Source organism: Hylobates moloch, unplaced genomic scaffold (genome assembly GCF_009828535.3).
Source record: "Hylobates moloch isolate HMO894 unplaced genomic scaffold, HMol_V3 SCAFFOLD_14, whole genome shotgun sequence".
In the NCBI taxonomy this organism is placed as follows: domain Eukaryota; kingdom Metazoa; phylum Chordata; class Mammalia; order Primates; family Hylobatidae; genus Hylobates; species Hylobates moloch.
Window position 1 is genome coordinate 53,743,675 of NW_026652289.1, and position 20,353 is coordinate 53,764,027.

Here is a 20,353-nt window from a genome sequence, read left to right on the forward strand (position 1 = left end):
ATGTCATAGGGTCACGCCCTCGGGGGAGGGCACCGCGCCTGCGCCAGAACCGCTGCCTCGCTCCCGGAAGTGGAGGGTCTACACGAAGCGTCGCTGGGTCTGGGTCCCCGGAGGCAGCAGCGTTCGCGGAGTTCGCCCGCTGGCCCCCGATCGCCATGTCGGCTTTCGACACCAACCCCTTCGCGGACCCAGTGGATGTAAACCCCTTCCAGGTAGAGCCCCTCTCCCGCCATCCAGCTCTCAGATTTCCCTAGGGCCCACGGCCGCCGCCCGGGCCTCTCGCTAGAGCCGGGAGACGTGGCGTAGGAGGGACGGGTCATCTGCCCAATGGGAGAGCGGGCTTTGAGGCCTGGCCTATCGTAACGCGTGAGGGGCGCGACTAGCAGCAGGTGGAACTGCAGAGGAGGCGGGGCGCTGAAGTCTTGGAGAGAGTGGGGTCTTACAGCACCCGGAGGCTGGGCTGTGCTAGGGAAGGGGACTGGAGCAGGCACGGTCGGACCCTTAGGGAAGTCTCCTAGCGTCAGGGAGAAGCGAAATGTGGCTATCACCTTCCCTCATTCTTGGATAGACACCTGTCGAGTAACCTTAGAAGAGGAGGTGACAGCAACATATGAGGAGGCGGTGAAGCCTCTGGTGGAGTGGAAAAATGTGGGAGAAACCCAGGACACCTGCCACCGCTGCACCAGCAGCCAAACTAGTGTATAAAGTACAGGAGAGCCCCTGAGATTTGTCAGGGAAAGAAGGCTGGGAGAGGGCGGGAAGGTAGCCCAAGTTGAAAAACGGCCTTGATAAGAATTCCACATTTTGGCCATGGGTCTAGTTTGGAGTGGGTTTTGACCAGATAGGAGAGCCCGGGTTAGGGAGGGAGGAGAGGTGCGGGGGGGCTCTGAAAAAGTCTGGACCCACAGGGAACGTTTGTCTGATGGAACTGTGTGTGGTGGCAACATAGTTGAGATGCACTGACCTGTGAGCTGGCCTAACTCTTTTTTTTTTTTTGAGATGGAGGCTCACTTTGTCGCCCAGGCTGGAGTGCATTGGCATCTCCGCTCACTGCAACCTCTGCCTCCCGAGTTCAAGCAATTCTCCTGCTTCAGCCTTCCGAGTAGCTGGGACTACAGGCGTGTGCCACCACACCCAGCTAATTTTCATATTTTTAGTAGAGACAGGGTTTCACTATGTTGGCCAGGCTGGTCTCAAACTCCTGACCTCAAGTGATGCATTCGCCTCGGCCTTCCAAAGTGCTGGGATTACAGGTGTGAGCCACCACGCCTGGCCTGACCTTTTGAACAGCAGTCGAGGAAGAAACAGTCTTCCTGCTTTCTTTTTTTCCTTTTTTTTTTTTTTTTTTGAAGACAAATCTTGCTCTGTCGCCCAGGCTGGAGTACAGTAGCGTGATCTCGGCTCACTGCAGCCTCAACCTCCTGGGTTCAAGTGGTTCTCGTGCTTCAGCCTCCCGAGAAACTGAGATTACAGGTGTGCACCACCACACCCGGCTAATTTTTGTATTTTTAGTAGAGACAGGGTTTCACCTTATTGGCCAGACTGGTCTCAAACTCCTGGCCTGAAGTGATCCACCCACCTTAGCCTCCCAAGGTGCTGGGATTACAGGGGTGAGCCACCACACCTGGTCTCTTTTTTTTCTGAGATGGAGTTTCGCTCTTGTTGCCCAGGCTGGAGTGCAGTGGCACGATCTCAGCTCACTGCAACCTCTGCCTTCTGGATTCAAGCAATTCTCCTTCCTCAGCCTCCTGAGTAGCTAGGATTACAGGCATGCACCACCACGACTGGCTAATTTTGTATTTTTAGTAGAGACGGGGTTTCTCCACGTTGGTCAGGCTGGTCTCGAACTCCCGACCTCAGGTGATTCACCTGTCTCAGCCTCCCAAAGTGCTGGGATTACAGGCATGAGCCACCGCGCCCGGCCCTCTTTCTTTCTTTTTTAAGGCAGGGTCTCATTCTGTCGCCCAGGCTGTAGCACAGTGGAGGTCATGGCAGCCTTGACCTCCAGGATTCAAATGATTATTTGAATCCCACCTCAGTCTCCTGAGTCGCTGGGACTACAAGAATGTGCCACTGGGCCTGACTCCTTTTTAAAAAAATTTTTGTAGAGAAGGGGTCTCACTGTGAAGGCCAAGCTGGTCTCGAAATCCTGGTCTCAAGCAATCCTCTGCCCCAACCTCTCAAAGTGCTGTGATTACAGGCATGAGCCACAGGACAGTCTTCCTACTTAAAGCCCACACCTTTCTGCCTTTAAGCTGAGAGCACAGGGATGATCTTTTTCCACCATGAGGGGCTGAACTGTTACCTCCAGAGCTCCTATGCCTTTTGTTTCACGTCTGCTCAAAACCCGTTCTAGGGAAGCTTGTTTGTGCTGACTGGTGAATTATGAGCCCTGATATTCTGCTCTGTCAGGATGTCACCAGGCACATTAACTCACCCTGCTTGTCCTTTATTTTGGTCATTGGCAGCTTTTAAGTTTCCTGCAGGTGTCAGAGAAGTCCTTGAAGGAGTCCTTCCTGCCATTCACAGCATGAGTTTTCCCACTTTGAATCGCTTCAAGGGTCAGAGCAAAATCAAAGGAGACTTGAACTAAATAATTATACGCTGTCAGGAGAGTGAAAATGTTTTGCTTCTTTCTTGGTGTCAAGGTGTCTTAGCCAACAGGAGCCCTCAGGGCAAGTTCTGATAGCTTGTTACCTTAGAACATCAGGGAATTCTGAACATTCCCTCGTAGCTTAATGTTTCTTGACAGAGCCTTTGCAAGGACCTTGTCTCTTGTGTAAGGCAAACAGTCATCTCTATTCATTGAGTAAAGAAAGAAGATTTGTGTTTTTTTTTCTGCCAATGTCTTCTGGTAACAGACTTTAATTACAAAACTGCTGTGTAATACTGGGGTTTGGGTTTTAGTAGGATCTTGTAGCCTTATGGTGTATGTCATATGTGATGATTTTCCATTTTTTGTGTGTGTTTTTTTGTCCTCTCAGAATCAGAAATAAAAAGTCTGCTGCTGTCTGACAGAGAGGAAGTCAGTTGTCTAAAGATGCAGAGAGCTTTGCTCCAGTGTTAGCAGAGGGCAAGATCTACCCTGTATTAATAGCTGCTTGAAAGTCTTAAACCTCATCTCTGGCTCCAAAAGTGACTGTGCAAACTGTGGTAGAAGTAACTTCTGCATTCTAGCGAGACAGTCTGTCCATCAGGAAGCCCCAGGATATGGCATGACAGGAAGCAGCTGTGGTCCTGTTCAACCAGCCACATCTGGGGGGGAGTCCTGGGTGGGAAGACGAGAGCTGGCTGGCTGGCTGCGATTTGCTCCTCCTCATCCTGGGCTGGGCTTTTCCTCTTGGCACACAGTGGTGTGGGGAGAAACAGCTTTGTATGTAAGGCCTCTGAACCTTCTCCTGGTCAGAGCTGCCCACCTTTTCCTTGAGATGGTGGTGTCTGCTTCCTTGACTGCCAGGGCTGGGACGTTGGGAGGTGTAGCCCTTGGGTGCCTGGGTGTGAGCCCAGCTTCATTTACTCAGGGTGTTGGCACCAAGCTCAGGAGAGAGCAGGTGGAGAGGCGATAGACTCAGAAACTGTCACACCTAGTCACACTCCAGAACAGTCGTTTTTATTTCCGTCATGCAGTGTAATGGTGGATTGCAAAAATATACCTAGTGTTCAGAGCCCATAGTTGACTGTTAGAGCTGAGAACATTCTTAGAACTCTATTCTAACCTCTTCGGTTTAGAGATGAGGAAGCCAAGGCCTCAATGAGGATGGTATGTGCCGGAGTCATCAGTTCTTTTTTTTTTTGAGCCGGAGTCTCGCTCTGTCGCCCAGGCTGGAGTGCAGTGGCGCAATCTCGGCTCACTGCAAGCTCCGCCTCCTGGGTTCACGCCATTCTCCTGCCTCAGCCTCTCCAAGTAGCTGGGACTACAGGCGCCCGCCACCACGCCCGGCTAATTTTTTGTATTTTTAGTAGAGACGGGGTTTCACCGTGGTCTCGATCTCCTGACCTCGTGATCTTCCCGCCTCGGCCTCCCAAAGTGCTGGCATTACAAGCGTGAGCCACCGCGCCTGGCCTCAGAGTCATCAGTTCTTTAGCAGCAGGAAGGGGCTGACCTGGGTCTCATTCCCAGGACAGGGCTGTTTTAAAGGTTTTGAAGCTCAGACATTGGTGTTAAACTGCACTGGGGATATTTTAGGCTGGCTAAGGAAAGAATGGAATGTAACATCATCACGTTGTCACCATTCTTGAGAGTACTGGGAGTGGTGAAAGTAACAAATTAGTATTAGCTAAGCTACCTTTTTTCTCCAGTGTGAGGGGATGGAATAATACAGATCTTGAGCTTTTGTTTTTTAATTTTTTAATTTTTTATTTTATTTTTTTTCCACTGGAGAACAATTCTTGGGCTTTTTAAGATAGTTCTTTAAAGCAATATATATTCTGAGTAATGCCAGTCCTGAAAGGTGCTCATGGTTCTGTGGTCAAATAGGTTTGGGAATTGCTACCTATTTCATTTTTGTTTCTTTGTTTATGTTTTTTGAGATGGTGTTTCGCTCTTTTGCCCAGGCTAGAGTGCAGTGGTGCGATCTTGGCTCACTGCAATCTCCATCTCCTGGGTTCAAGCGATTCTCCTGCCTCAGCCTCCCGAGTAGGTAGGATTACAGGCACCCACCACCACGCTCAGAATTTCTGTATTTTTACTAGAGACAGGGTTTCACCATGTTGGCCAGGCTGGTCACGAACTGCTGACCTCGGGTGATCCACCCGCCTCAGCCTCCCAAAGTGCTAGGATTACAGGCATGAGCCACTGTGCCCAGCCTGTTTGTTTTTTCAAAGATTCACAAGGCTTAGCCAGGCACGGTGGCTCACGCCTGTAATCTCAGCAACTTGGGAGGCCAAGGCAGGTGGATCACTTGAGGTCATGAGTTTGAGAATGGCCTAGGCAACATGGCAAAACCCCGTCTCTACAAAAAATACAAAAAATTAGCCGGGTGTGGTGGCATGCACCTGTGGGCTCAGCTACTCGGGAGGCTGCAACAGGGGGATCACTTGAGCCTGGGAGGTAGAGGTTTCAGTGAGCTGAGGAGTGCCTTTGCACTCCAGCCTGGGTAATAGAGTGAAACTCTATCTCAAAAAACAAACAAACCAAAATAAAGATTCACAAGGCTTGTTAGTTTGTTAAAGGCTCTGAGAAATCCTACAAAAAGACATTGGCTCAGCTTTATTTGACCCAGCATTTCTCACAGTTATTCGACCATGGAATCTGTTTTCTGCTCACTCGTTATATCCTTTGAAACTCCCAGTGCACCATTTAGTTGACTTCCTCATCCAAGGTTCTTTATTAAGTGCCTGCTTCCACCCCGCACTGTGGGCATGTGCTTTTATGACCTCTTCCTTGCGTGTGGTTATAATCGGGATGATTAGAAAACTTCCTGCACAGAAAGAGCTGTGAATGGGAAGTTAAGATATGAGCGGAGGCCTCCTCCGCAGGCCTGTGCAGGAGACCATGGTAAATGAGCACAGTATGTGATCAATGGCTTCTGGCAGGAGAGCTAAGAAATACTCACTGAGGCCAGGGCACAGTGGCTCACGCCTCTGTGGCCACAGAGGTTTGCCCACCTCCTAGGAGGAAGCAGGAAACTGCAAGCCAAGTGTTGTTGATTTCACAGCCTCCACTGGCACACCCTAATTCCTCTGTTGGTTATGGCGGCTGCTTTGTACCCTCTGAGTATTTTGGTCTCTGCTTCGGAATGATCCAGGGTGTCTGCTCCCAAAAGTTTCTCATTAAGTCTTGTCAGGTGATGAAGGGGTGGAAAGCTAAAGGGAGTCATTGTACCATCCATTTTTCAGCAGTCCACTAAAAATCAGGCCACCCAGGCAAGTGCCTAGGGTTGCTTTCCCACTCGGCACTTCTGCCAGATTATCCCAGGCAGACAGCATTGATCTCAAGGAGAGGAAGTGGAATAGGTGGTGGCATTGAACAGAGAAAACCTTTCAGTGTTTTTAAGTTGCCAAGTCACACAATATCACTTTCACACATTGCCTCCTTGCAGTTAAAAGATAATCTCGGTGTTGTGGCTGCTTCCCAAGGATTTGAAATATTTCTCTCCTGTGGAAGGAGAAAGTGGTGGCAGAAACGTGATTTGGGTGTGAACAAAGTTACTTGAATTTCCCTGTGCAAACACTGGGACCTTCCCAGAGAGGGTCGGCCCCAGCTTGACCATAACTTTGGGAATTCTTGGAACAACCAGATGGACCTAGTAGAACTTTCCTGTGTAACAGAGCATTGTCTCAAGAAATTTGAAAATGGCAGGGTTCTTACAGCTTCATTGTGACTGCAGACAACTGCCCAGATGGGAGGATTCCTGCCTTTATGGTTGGCACCTGGAGCCAGGCTGGATGTTAAAACTTGGGTAGAGAGATAAGTGAACTTTGACTCTTCTGTTAAATCTTCTTTGGAAACACTTGGGGTAAGATAATCTTGTGTTCAGAGAAATGGTAATATTTAACCAGGACAAACAAGAGGTACTTGCTATTCATTCAGAGAAGAGTGCTGTGCACATTTGCAAGCTATGACCCATCCAGCAAGTGCTGCTTTGAGATGTTCACGTTAGTGCACATCACTGAGGTCATGCTGCTCCGCAGGCCTGTGCAGGAGACCATGGTAAATGAGCACAGTATGTGATCAATGGCTTCTGGCAGGAGAGCTAAGAAATACTTACTGAGGCCAGGGCGCAGTGGCTCACGCCTGTAATCCCAGCACTTTGGGAGGCTGAGGCGGGCAGATCACAAGGTCAGGAGTTCGAGACCAGCCTGGCCAATATGGTGAAACCCCATCTCTACTAAAAATACAAAAATTAGCCAGGCGTGATGGTGGGCGCCTGTAGTTCCAGCTACTCGGGAGGCTGAGGCAGGAGAATCACTTGAACCCAGTAGGCGGAGGTTGCAGTGAGCCGAGATTGCACCACTGCCCTCCAGCCTGCATGACAGAGCGAGACTCCATCTCAAAAAAAAAGAAAAAAAGAAAATAAATGCTCACTGAGAGTGACAGCACACCACAAGTGGGATCAGGGCAGTGTCCAAAGGAGCTGGGAGGGCTCTCAGGAGGAATGGCAGACCCCTATGGCACAGATCGCTTGGGCTAAAAGCAGAAAGCCTGGCAGATGGGAAAACAGGGTTATTCATTTATTTTTTGAGACAGAGTCTCATTCCCAAGTAGCTGGGATTACAGGCGTGCACTAGCACGCCTGGCTAATTTTTGTATTTTTAGTAGAGGTGGGGTTTCAACCACGTTGGTCAGGCTGGTCTCAAACTCCTGATCTCAGGTGATCCAACCACCTCTGTCTCCCGGAATGCTAGGATTACAGGTGTGAGCCACCACACCCAGCCAGAAAACAGTATTTTTGGGTGAAGGAGTGCCAAGAACCAAAAGTCGCTCCTGCTTGCTGTCATCCCTGTACTCCTGTGTCTACTCTCATCCCTGCACCCCCAGGCATGTCCTCACTCTTATATCTTAATGGTCTCTTGGGGATTCATGAGCCTGGGATGCATCTGCTGCTTGTGACTCACATGCTTGTTTGGCCAGTCTCTTGAAATTCTCTCCATCCTTGGCCTCTTTTATCCTGATAATTCTCACCTTCCTCAGCCTGTTTTCACTTCCTGTCTCGTACATTTAGGAGTATTCCAGAGTTCTTTTTTTGTTTTTATTCATGCTACTGGAAGTTCAGAACTTAAACTCTGTCTTTCTTTTCTTTTTTTTTCTTTTCCTTTTCTCCCCTCTCCCTCCCTCCCTCCCTTCTTTCCTTCCTTCCTTCCTTCCTTCCTGCCTTCCTGCCTTCCTGCCTTCCTGCCTTCCTCCCTTCGAGACAGAGTCTCACTGTGTTGCCCAGGCCGAAGTGCAATGGCACAATCACGGCTCACTGCAGCCTCAATCTCCCAGGCTCCAGAAATCCTCCCATCCCCCAGAAATCCTCCCATCCCAGCCTCCCAAGTAGCTGGGACTACAGGCAAACACCATCATGCCTGGCTTTTTTTAAATTTTTTTTATTTTGGAGAGGTGAGGTCTCACTTTGTTGCCCAGGCTAGTCTCGAACTCCTGGATTCAAGCAATCCTTCCTCACCCTCCCAACGTGCTGGGATTACCATGTTCTCACTTTATACCTTCATTTCTATGGCTTCAGAATAGCATCCACATTCCAGCGATCCCAGATCTAGATCTCTAGTTCTCAGCTTCCTCCTGAGCTCAAACCACTATTTCAAACTCACACCTGCACCTTCCCAATCCTTCCAACCAGAAATATTCCACAGCTATCTCCAACCTGACTAAGTATCTTCTCGGATCCTCTCCCTACCCCACCACACCCACCCTTGAAAAACCTGTTCCTCCTCTCCCACAGTCACTTATTTTTGGCGCTCCTTTCTTTCTTTCTTTTTTCTTTTCTTTTTTTTTTTGAGACAAAGTCTCGCTCTGTCGCCCAGGCTGGAGTGCAGTGGTGCTGTCTTGGCTCACTGCAACCTCTGCCCCCCGGGTTTAAGCGATTCTCCTGCCTCAGCCTCCCAAGTAGCTGGGAATACAGGCGAATGGCATGCCACCACGTCCGGCTAATTTTTGTATTTTCAGTAGAGATGGGGTTTCACTATGTTGGCCAGGCTAGTCTCAAACTCCTGACCTCAGGTGATCCACCTGCCTTGGCCTCCCAAAGTGCTGGGATTACAGGCATGAGCCACTGCACCTGGCCTTTTTTTTTTTTTTTTTTTGAGATAGAGTCAGGCTGGAGTGCAGTGGTATGATCTCAGCTCACTGCAACCTCCACCTCTCCTGGGTTTGAGCGATTCTCCTGCCTTAGCCTCCTGAGTAGCTGGGATTGCAGGCATGTGCCACCACGCCTGGCTAATTTTTGTATTTTTAATAGAGACGGAGTTTTGCCATGTTGGCCAGACTGGTCTCGAACTTCTGACCTCCAGTGATCCACCCACCTCAGCCTCCCAAAGTGCTGGGATTACAGGCATGAGCCACTGTGCCTGGCCTCAACTCTATTCTTTCCCTTCCCTTTCCTGCCCTGTAGTCTTTCCATTCCCAGGCCAACCCAGAGAGTTGCTGAGCCCGTGGGATTGACGTGAGGAAGGTCTCTGAAGTCCCTCTTGTTCCTCTTCTCCATCCCCAGCTGCTGTCCTTCAATTTGGTCCTCACTTCACCCATGTTGACAGTTGTGTCCTAGCCAGTCTTCCTGCTGTTGTCCTCCCATGCTGTTGCACTCCCTTCACTGCTGTTAGAATGATCATGGCACCCCTGACTGCAAATCTCTAGTTGTTCCCCGTTGCCTGTAGAGCGACATCCAAAGTCCTACAGTCTGCCCCACCCTCTTTAGACTGGTTCCCTGGTACTCCAGACTCTTCTCTCCACACACCCCTCCACAGCCTCCATAACCTTCTCTCTTCTGAACACATGCAAGCTCTTTTTAAAGATTCTCGGCCGGGTGCGGTGGCTCAAGCCTGTAATTCCAGCACTTTGGGAGGCCAAGGCAGATGGATCACAAGGTCAGGAGATCAAGACCATCCTGGCTAACACGGTGAAACCCTGTCTCTACTAAAAATACAAAAAATTAGCTGGGCATGGTGGCACGCACCTGTAATCCTAGCTACTCAGGAGGCTGAGGTAGGAGAATCACTTGAACCCGGGAGGTGGATGTTGCAGTGAACTGAGATCACGCCACTGCACTCCAGCCTGGGTGACAGAGTGGGACTCCGTCTCAAATATATATATAATACATAAATAAATAAATAAATAAATAAATAAATAAATAAAGATTCTGTGGCTTTGCAAGTGTGGTTCTTGCCTTCCTCCTGTTTGCTAGGTTTCTTTCATCTCTCAAGATCCAACTCAGATTCCAGCTCAGTAGAGCCTTCCCTGACTCTCCCAGACAGCTTAATTGGTCTCTCCTCTATGATCACATTGTGTCTCACCCTGTGTCTGCCCTCACCCTGTTACAGTGCTGATCATGTGCCATCACCTCTTGCCCTGGCTTCTGTGTGATTCTCTGTACTATTTGCTTCTCGAAGGCAGGAATCAAGGCTTTTTCTTGGTTTCCCTAGCCCAGTGCTTAGCATGGAATGGTTTGTGTATGGAGAGACCACACGGAGGTGGAAGGAGATAGTAAGTGTCCCATTTTGAGGGTAGATTCCTTTAGAGGGGTGGTGCCAGGTCCTGGAAGGCCTTGAATACCAGGCCAGGTAACTCAGACTTGCTTTTCTGAATGGTTCCACACATTGCAGCTGGTGGCAGCAAGGAGCGAGGCCTGAGAGTGTACTTGCTCACTTACTGATTGTTTTTTTTTTTTTTTTTTTTTTTGGAGATGGGGTCTGTCTCTGTCACCCAGGCCAGGGTGCAGTAGCACAATCATGGCTCACTGCAGCCTCAACCTCTAGGGCTCAAGCAGTTCTCCTGCCTCAGCCTCTGGTGTAGCTGGGACCACAGGTACCCACCATGACACCTGGCTGATTTTTTTTTTTTTTTTGAGACGGAGTCTCGCTCTGTTGCCCAGGCTGGAGTGCAATGGCGTGATCTCAACCCACTGCAATCTCCCCACCTCCCAAGTTCAAGCGATTCTCTTGCCTCAGCTTCCCAAGTAGCTGGGATTACAGGCGCCTGCCACCACACCCGGCTAATTTTTGTATTTTTAGTATAGAGACTGGGTTTCACCATGCTGGCCAGGCTGGTCTCAAACTCCCAACCTCAGCCGATCTGCCCACCTCGGCCTCCCAAAGTGCTGGGATTACAGGTATGAGCCTCTGTGCCTGGCCTAATTTTCGTATTCTCTGTAGAGATGGGGTTTCACCGTGATGCCCAGGCTGGTCTTAACTCCCAGGCTCAAGCGATTCTCTTGCCTCAGCCTCTTAGAGTGCTGGGATTACAGTCATGAGCAATGTGCCCAGCCTATTTTTTTCTTTCTCTTTTTAAAAATACGTTTGTGTGTGTGTGTGTGTATAGTGTTTTTTTTTTTTTTTTTTTTGAGACAGAGTCTCGCCCTGTCACCCAGGCTGGAGTGCAGTGGCACGATCTCAGCTCACTGCAACCTCTACCTCCCGGGTTCAAACGGTTCTCCTGCCTCAGCCTTCCAAGTAGCTGGGATTATGTATGTGTGGTTTTAAAATCAAAATAGCCTGGCACGGTGGCTCACGCTTGTAATCCCAGCACTTTGGGAGGCCGAGGCGGGTGGATCACGAGGTCAGGAGATTGAGACCACGGTGAAAACCCGTCTCTACTAAAAATACAAAAAATTAGCCCGGTGTGGTGGCGGGCGCCTGTAGTCCCAGCTACTCGGAGAGGCTGAGGCAAGAGAATGGCGTGAATCCGGGGAGGCGGAGCTTGCAGTGAGCTGAGATCGCGCCACTACACTCCAGCCTGGGCGACAGAGCCAGACTCCGTCTCAAAAAATAAATAAATAAATAAAATAAAATAAAATCAAAATAACATGATCACATTATAGAAAATTTGGAAAACAGAAAATTAGTCTTCCATATTTCTACCAGTCGTTTGCAACCATTGTTATTTATTTATTTATTGAGATGGAGTCTCACTCTGTCCCCCAGACTGGAGTGCAGTGGCATGATCTTGGCTCACTGCAGCCTCTGCCTCCTGGGTTCAAGTGATTCTCCTGCCTCAGCCTCCCGAGTACCTGGAATTAAAGGCACGCACCACCATGCCTGGCTAATTTTTGTATTTTTAGTAGTGAGGGGTTTCACCATGTTGGCCAGGGTGGTCTCGAACTCCTGATCTCAAGTGACCTGCCCACCTTGGCCTCCCAAAGTGCTGGAATTATAGGTGTGAGCCATCGCACCCAGCCTGTATTTTTTTTTTGAGACAGAGTCTCACTCTGTCTCCCAGGCTGGAGTGCAGTGATGCGATCTCGACTCACTGCAACCTCCACCTCCTGGGTTCAAGCGATTCTCCTGCCTCAGCCTCCAAAGTAGCTGGGAATACAGGCACATGCCACCACGCCTGGCTAACTTTTGTATTCTTTTTTTTTTTTTTTTTAGTGGAGACGGGTTCTCACCTTGTTGGCCAGGCTGGTCTCAAACTCCTGACCTCAAGTGATCCGCCTGCCTCAGCCTCCTAAAGTATTGGGATTATAGGCATGAGCTACCAGGCCTGGCCCATAATTTGGTATTGATGTAACAAAGCCTTTTCTTTTTTTTTTTGAGACGGAGTCTCGCTCTGTCACCCAGGCTGGAGTGCAGTGGCACGATCTCGGCTCACTGCAAGCTCCGCCTCTCGGGTTCACGCCATTCTCCCGCCTCAGCCTCTCTGAGTAGCTGGGACTACAGGCGCCCGCCACCACGCCCGGCTAATTTTTTGTATTTTTAGTAGAGACGGGGTTTCACCGTGGTTTCGATCTCCTGACCTCGTGATCCGCCTGCCTCGGCCTCCCAAAGTGCTGGGATTACAAGCGTGAGCCACCGCGCCCGGCCTAGCCTTTTCTTTTCTTCTTTTCTTTTCTTTCTTTTTCTTTTTCTTTTCTTTGGCAGAGTCTCGCTCTGTCCCCCAGGCTGGAGTGCAGTGGCGCGATCTCAGCTCACTGCAAGCTCCGCCTCCTGGGTTCACACCATTCTCCTGCCTCAGCCTCCAGAGTAGCTGGGACTACAGGCACCCGCCACCACGCCCGGCTAATTTTGTTTTTGTATTTTTAGTAGAGACGAGGTTTCACCGTGTTAGCCAGGATGGTCTCGATCTCTTGACCTCGTGATCCGCCCGCCTCAGCCTCCCAAAGTGCTGCGATTATAGGCGTGAGCCACTGCGCCTGGCCAGAAAGCCTTTTCTGTATTGCTGCACCATCTTCATCGCTGTGATGCTTAGTGGCGTTGTGGGCCTTCAAGGGGATGCGTACCGAAACATACCTGTGGTCTCTGTCTTTGGATGCTTGTTTCCTGCTTTTTTCTCCCATTATAAGTCCTAGTCCTGTGAATATCATTGCGGGTACAGATTTTTACATGTTTTTGTGATATTTTCTTAGGACAGATTCTCAGGTATCAGGTCAGAGAGCACCAACGTCAATTGTGGCTCTTTGTGCACTGGGACCCAGGTAGCCACTCTGGGGATGATTGCTTTTTCTTGCTCTGTGACACTCAGCCTCATCTCCAAAGCCAATAGGACTTCACAGAGGTTCCAGAGTGTTGCTGCCTCTCTGCCTCTCAGCGTGACCCTGAATTTTTTTTTTTTGAGACGGAGTCTCGCTCTGTCACCCAGGCTGGCGTGCAGTGGCGCCATCTCGGCTCACTGCAAGCTCCGCCTCCCGGGTTCACACCATTCTCCTGCCTCAGCCTCCCGAGTAGCTGGGACTACAGGCGCCTGCCACCACGCCCGGCTAATTTTTGTATTTTTTGGTAGAGATGGGGTTTCACCATGTTAGCCAGGATGGCCTCGATCTCCTGACCTCGTGATCTGTCCATCTCGGCCTCCCAAAGTGCTGGGATCACAGGTGTGAGTCACCGCACCTGGCGACCCTGAATTTTTAATTTTTTTAAATTAATTAATTTATTTTTCCCTGAGTTGAGTCTTGCTCTGTTGCCCAGGCTGGAGTGCAGTGCCACGATCTTGGCTCACTGCAACCTCTGCCTCCCGGATTCAAGTGATTCTTCTGCCGCAGCCTCCTGAGTAGCTGGGATTACGGGCACCTGCCACTACACCTGGCTAATTTTTGTATTTTTAGTAGAGACAGGGTTTCACCTTGTTAGCCAGACTGGTCTTACACTCCTGACCTCAGGTGATCCACCCATGTTGGCCTCCCAAAGTGCTGGGATTACAGGCATGAGTCACCGTGCCTGGCCAGAATTTATTTATTATTATTACTGTTTATTATTTTTTTGAGACAGAGTCTTGCTCTGCTGTCCAGGCTGCAGTGCAGTGCTGCGCCGCAATCTCGGCTTACTGTAACCTCCTCCTGGATTCAAGTGATTCTCTTTTTTTTTTTTTTTTTTTTTGAGAAGGAGTCTCGCTCTTTCACCCAGGCTGGGGTGCAGTGCCGCGATCTCGGCTCACTGCAGGCTCCGCCCCCTGGGGTTCACGCCATTCTCCTGCCTCAGCCTCCCGCGTAGCTGGGACTACAGGCGCCCGCCACCTCGCCCGGCTAATTTTTTTTTTTGTATTTTTAATAGAGACAGGGTTTCACTGTGTTAGCCAGGATGGTCTTGATCTCCTGACCTCGTGATCCGCCCGCCTCGGCCTCCCAAAGTGCTGGGATTACAGGCGTGAGCCACCGCGCCCGGCCTGAAGTGATTCTCTTGCCTCAGCTTCCCAAGTAGCTGGGACTACAGGTGTGCACCACCACACCTGGCTAATTTTTTTTTTTTGGGACGGAGTCTTGCTCTGTCTCCCAGGCTAGAGTGCAATGGCACAATCTCGGCTCACTGCAACCTCCGCCTCCCAGGTTCAAGCGATTCTCCTGCCTCAGCCTCCCAAGTAGCTGGGATTACAGGCGCCTGCCACCACGCCCAGCTAATTTTGTATTTTTAGTAGAGACGGGATTTTGCCATCTTGGCCAGGCTGGTCTCAAACTCCTGACCTCAGGTGACCCACCTGCCTCGGCCTCCCAAAGTGCTGGGATTACAGGCGTGAGCCACCACACCTGGCCAATTTTTGTATTTTTAATAGACATGGGGTTTTGTCATGTTGGCTGGTCTGGAACTCCTGTTCTCAGGTGATCCGCCTGCCTTGGCCTCCCATAGTGCTGGGATTACAGGCCTGAGCCACTGTGCCAGGCCTAAACTTGTTTTTTATTTTTAATATGAAAAAAAGAGACAGTGTCTCGCTATGTTGCCCAGGCTGATCTCAAATTGGATTCAAGCAACCCTCTCACCTCAGCCTCCCAAAGTGCTGGATTACAGGCTTGAGCCACCGTGCCCGGCTGGCCCTGAATTTTTTTTAGTCCATAAGATAAGATATTTATTTAGTGTGTTTATTTGGAGCCTGAAATAAACCTCACACTGGGAGCCTGGGTGGAATACAAGAAGGGAAGGCAAGGAAAAGTCACAGAGAGCTCAGACAGCCAGCACCTGTGAAACGCATGGAATGAGGTTTCCAAACCAGTGATAAGTGTGGTTTTCAATTAGCTGGGCGTAGTGGTACGTGCCTGTAATCCTAGCTACTGGGGAGGCTGAAGCACGAGAATCGCTTGAACCTGGGAGGTGGAGATTGCAGTGAGCAGAGATCGCACCACTGCACTCCAGCCTGGGCAACAGAGCGAGACTCCGTTTCAAAAAAACAAAATAAGTGTGGTTTTCATGGCCCTTCCTGGCAGAGCTGCAGCCTAACTCTGCCTGCCTCTGCCTCTCTTCCCTCACTGACTTTACCCCCCAGCTATGTGGAAGTGCCCCCCTGCCCTGCAGTGGTGGGGGGCCTTACTGATCTGGGCGTTTGCTGTCTGTCTTCCTTCTGCAACCTGGCCTTTCTCGAAGCCCGCTGAGATGTCTCCCCTTCTTCCTGTTTTTGCTCTGCACCTTGCCGTGGTGCTGGGGACCCCTTCAGGGGGTGTCCACTTGTCTCAGATACCAGACTGTGGACTCCAGAAGGGCAAGAGCTGTGTCTTATTCATTGTGGTATGTTCCTCACACCGTAGCTGGTTGCTGAATGAAAAGAACTGAGGTTAAGAGCCTTTTATTTGTTATAAATTCAGTAAAGGGCATTAGCCAGTCTGAGTGGCACTGCAGGGGGGTTTTAGGTTATTCCTCCTTGTAGGTGAAACTTAGCCCTTACTATCCTACTTGACCCATTTAAAAGCCAGTTAGGGTCGGGCATGGTGGCTCACGCCTGAATCCCACCACTTTGGGAGGCTGAGGTGGGTGGATCACGAGGTCAGGAAATCCAGACCATCCTGGCTAACACGGTGAAACCCTGTCTCTACTAAAAATACAAAAAAATTAGCCGGGTGTAGTGGCGGGCGCCTGTAGTCCCAGCTACTTGGGAGGCTGAGGCAGGAGAATGGCGTCAACCCGGGAGGCAGAGCTGGCAGTGAGCCATGATTGCACCACTGCACTCCAGCCTGGGCGACAGAGCAAGACTTTGTCTCAAAAAAAAAAAAAAAAAAAAGAGCTCTTTGAAGGAAAGAAGGAAGCAAGGAAACAAGCAGAAGCCCTTGTCAGTGTCCTCCTGGAGTGGGGCTCATTCATTCCGCCACATATTCACTGAGCGCCTTCAATTTGTCAGGCTCCGTACCAGGCTTCGAGATGCTTTGCCCACCCAGCTTTACCATCTTGTGTCCCTGGAGACAGACTTGGATTCAAAATCTGGCTGAGCCACTCACCCCTGAGACCTTAAGACAAGCTACTTCCCTTCTCTGAGCTTGAGCTTTTCCAGCTGCAAAATATAAATATTCTCCCCTCATAAGGCTGTTGTGAGGGTTAAATGAGGAGCTGTATTGTAGCTTTTCTCAGCCAGGGTCCCGAGCTGAGCCACAGAACAGAGAAGCTGATTGGAGTGACTCTCTCAGCTCTCTCAAGTATGGAGTATAACTAGTACCACCCTAGGTACCAGGAGAGAAGTAAAGTCATTATAAATAGTGGATTAGGAGGTCATAAGTCTCTTGAAGAACCAGGTCAAGGAAGGCCAGTAAAATCCTCTTTTCTGACAACTCGACACAGTGGCTAGTTCTGGGGTGACTAGAATTTCACAGTAGCATCATTGTATGGTGAGTTTGGCACACTGTAGACACTAAGTAAATGTCAGCTTCCTTCCTCAGTCCCTCCTTCTCTCTCCCTTTCTTGCCAGGGCGCAGCTTGTCTTAAAGCCACGCACATCTTTCAGAAAGAGCCTAGGTTTTCTTAGATGGGAAAATATCCACTTGTCTCAGCGTTTTAGGTTGCTCTTCCTAGGCAACGTGCTTCCAGGCCCTTGGGCTACTGCTGTGATGCAGGTGCCTCCTGTTTGCTATGCCCTGGCACTTGGGCAGTGCTTCCTAAAAAGAGGGAGGCCCTACAGCATGCTGCGTGTCTTCTCAAGCCACTGAGCTGCTGTGCTGCCACAGGCCCTTCACCAAGCACCAGGGAACTAAAGTATGAACTAGACACAGATGCACATGGCTGCAGGGAGTTTCTAACTTACTAATGGAGATCAGATTTGTTTATGAGGAGCCTGGTGAGGGGTCCAAGGCCATGCCTTTAAGATTTTAGGAAAAGGGGAGGGATCAGAGTGGACAGGGCAGTCATCCTATCATCCCCATCACAGTCCCCTTCTGTCTGCCATTCATAAAGGAAATGGCATCTCTTTGTGGGCCTGGAGATCACCTATTAAACATGTGCACCTTGGCCAGATGTCTGTATGCCAGCACCTGAAACTGCTACCAGAGCGGCCCCTCTTCCTCTGTCCTCTGGTGACTCAGACTTGAGCCAGTTCTGTGGATGGTAGATCCAATTTCAGTGACTTCAGCGGTGGCGAAGTATCTGCTGAGTCTGCGAGGGGAACAGATACCAAGCCCCAAATCTTCCTTGCAGGAAGCCAGATGATTCTGGTAGTAAACCACTGGTCATTCAGGCATGAAATAACCCCAGGGCCAATTCCTCAGCAACACAGAGCCTCCTGAACTTCACCTTGTCACTTTGTCCAAGTTGCAGGAGCCATCAGGGCAGAGGTGGTGTTCAGCAGGAAGAACATAGCCACAGTCTGTCACAGAGGAGGTTGGAAGGGGTGGAGGCTGCAGTATGAGGCCCGTCCAGACACAGTGAGTTCTGGCTGTATGCCTAGAGGCAGTCAGACAGTTACACCCTCTATGAACTGGTGGCTCAGGTGGGAAGATAAGAGATAAGAGGTTGTATCTGTGATAAAACCAGAGAACATATTCAATGCTGACCCTCAGCTCTATAAATGTTCAGAGTAAGAAGAGAGCTCCCATTTTGGGTCCTAGGATCATGGTGAGTATCAGTTTCTACATCCGTAAATTGAAGGGGTCACTCTGTGGTTACGTCTAATATTAGCATCGTATTTAAGAATTGGATCTGGGCAGGGCGAGGTGGCTCACATTTGTAATCCTAGCGCTTTGGGAGCCCAGAGTGGGAGGATCACTTGAGCCTAGGACTTCAAAACCAGCCTCGACAACAAAGCAAGACCCCATCTCTACAAAAAAACTTTAAAAATCAGCCAGGCCTGGTGGCTCATGTGTGTAGTCCTAGTTACTCCAGAGGCTGAGATGGGAGGACTGCTTGAGCCCAGGAGTTTGAGGCTACCGTGAGCTATGATTGCACCACTGTACTCCAGCCTGGGCAACAGAGTAAGACCCTGTCTCTAAAAAAGAAAAAGAGAAAAAAAAAAGAACTGGAGGCCAGGTGCAGTGGCTCACGTCTGTAATCCCAGCACTTTGGGAGGCTGAGGTGAGCGGATCACCTGAAGTCAGGAGTTCAAGACCAGCTTGCCCAACATGGTGAAGCCCCATCTCTACTAAAAATACAAAAATTAGCTAGGCGTGGTGGCAGGCGCCTGAAATCCCAGCTACTCAGGAGGCTGAGGCATGAGAATAGCTTGAGCACAGAAGGCGGAGGCTGCAGTGAGCCGAGATCATGCCACTGCACTCCAGCCTGGGCAACAGAACGTGACCCTGTCTTAAAAAAAAAAAAAAAAAAAAAAGGGGTGGAGCCAAGATGGCCGAATAGGAACAGCTCCGGTCTCCAGCTCCCAGCCCCAGCGACACAGAAGACGGATGATTTCTGCATTTCTGCTTGAGGTACCGGTTTCATCTCACTAGGGAGTGCCTAACAGTGGGTGCAGGACAGTCGGTGAAGCGCACTGTGCGCGAGCCGAAGCAGGGCGAGGCATTACCTCACTCGGAAAGCGCAAGGGGTCAGGGAGTTCCCTTTCCTAGTCAAAGAAAGGGGAAACAGACGGCACCTGGAATATCGGGTCAGTCCCACCCCAATACTGCGCTTTTCCAACGGGCCTGGAAAACGGCACACTAGGAGATTGTGTCCCGCACCTGGCTCGGAGGGTCCTGTGCCCACGGAGTCTCGCTGATTGCTAGCACAGCAGTCTGAGATCAAGCTGCAAGGCGGCAGCGAGGCTGGGGGAGGGGCGCCCGCCATTGCCCAGGCTTGCTTAGGTAAACAAAGCAGCCAGGAAGCTCGAACTGGGTGGAGCCCACCACAGCTCAAGGAGGCCTGCCTGCCTCTATAGGCTCCACCTCTGGGGGCAGGGCACAGACAAACAAAAACTCAGCAAGAACCTCCACAGACTTAAAGGTCCCTGTCTGACTGACAGCTTTGAAGAGAGTAGTGGTTCTCCCAGCACGCAGCTGGAGATCTGAGAACGGACAGACTGCCTCCTAAAGTGGGTCCCTCACCCCTGAGCAGCCTAACTGGGAGGCACCCCCCCAGTAGGGACAGACTGACACCTCATTCAACCGGGTACTCCTCTGAGACAAAACTTTCAGACGAACTATCAGACAGCTGAATTTGTGGTCTCACGAAAATCCGCTGTTCTGCAGCCACCGCTGCTGACACCCAGCCAAACAGGGTCTGGAGTGGACCTCTAGTAAACTCCAACAGACCTGCAGCTGAGGGTCCTGTCTGGTAGAAGGAAAACTAACAAACAGAAAGGACATCCACACCAAAAACCCATCTGTACATCTCCATCATCAAAGACCAAAAGTAGATAAAACCACAAAGATGGGGAAAAAACAGAACAAAAAAACTGGAAACTCTAAAAAACAGAGCACCTCTCCTCCTCCAAAGGAACGCAGTTCCTCACCAGCAACGGAACAAAGCTGGATGGAGGATGACTTTGATGAGTTGAGAGAAGAAGGCTTCAGACGATCAAACTACTCTGAGCTACGAGAGGAAATTCAAAACAATAGCAAAGAAGTTAAAAACTTTGAAAAAATATTAGAAGAATGGATAACTAGAATAACCAATGGAGAGAAGGGCTTAAAGGAGCTGATGGAGCTGAAAGCCAAGTTTCGAGAACTACGCAAAGATTGCAGAAGCCTCAGTAGCAGATGCGATCAACTGGAAGAAAGGGTATCGCTGATGGAAGATGAAATGAATGAAATGAAGAGAGAAGGGAAGTTTAGAGAAAAAAGAATAAAAAGAAATGAACAAAGCCTCCAAGAAATTTGGGACTATGTGAAAAGACCAAACCTACGTCTGATTGGTGTACCTGAAAATGATGGGGAGAATGGAACCAACTTGGAAAACACTCTGCAAGATATTATCCAGGAGAACTTCCCCAATCTAGCAAGGCAGGCCAGCATTCAGATTCAGGAAATACAGAGAACGCCACAAAGATACTCCTCGAGAAGGGCAACTCCAAGACACATAATTGTCAGATTCACCAAAGTTGAAATGAAGGAAAAAATGTTAAGGGCAGCCAGAGAGAAAGGTCGGGTTACCC

At 49.9% G+C, this 20,353-nt stretch overlaps 1 protein-coding gene across 3 annotated transcripts in view; it reads left to right on the forward strand.

The window, feature by feature from the left end:
• Positions 1-33: 33 nt before the first annotated feature.
• The window catches only part of SCAMP2 (secretory carrier membrane protein 2), a 38,454-nt gene continuing 18,134 nt past the window's right edge, over positions 34-20,353 (forward strand). The window contains exon 1 of one of the 3 annotated variants that reach the window (XM_032174968.2): positions 34-212. In XM_032174968.2, the coding sequence (XP_032030859.1) occupies positions 156-212 (57 nt within the window). In that variant the 5' untranslated portion in view covers positions 34-155. The remainder of the gene's footprint in view (positions 213-20,353) is intronic. The other 2 variants (XM_058427390.1, XM_032174969.2) reach the window with 2 other exon arrangements.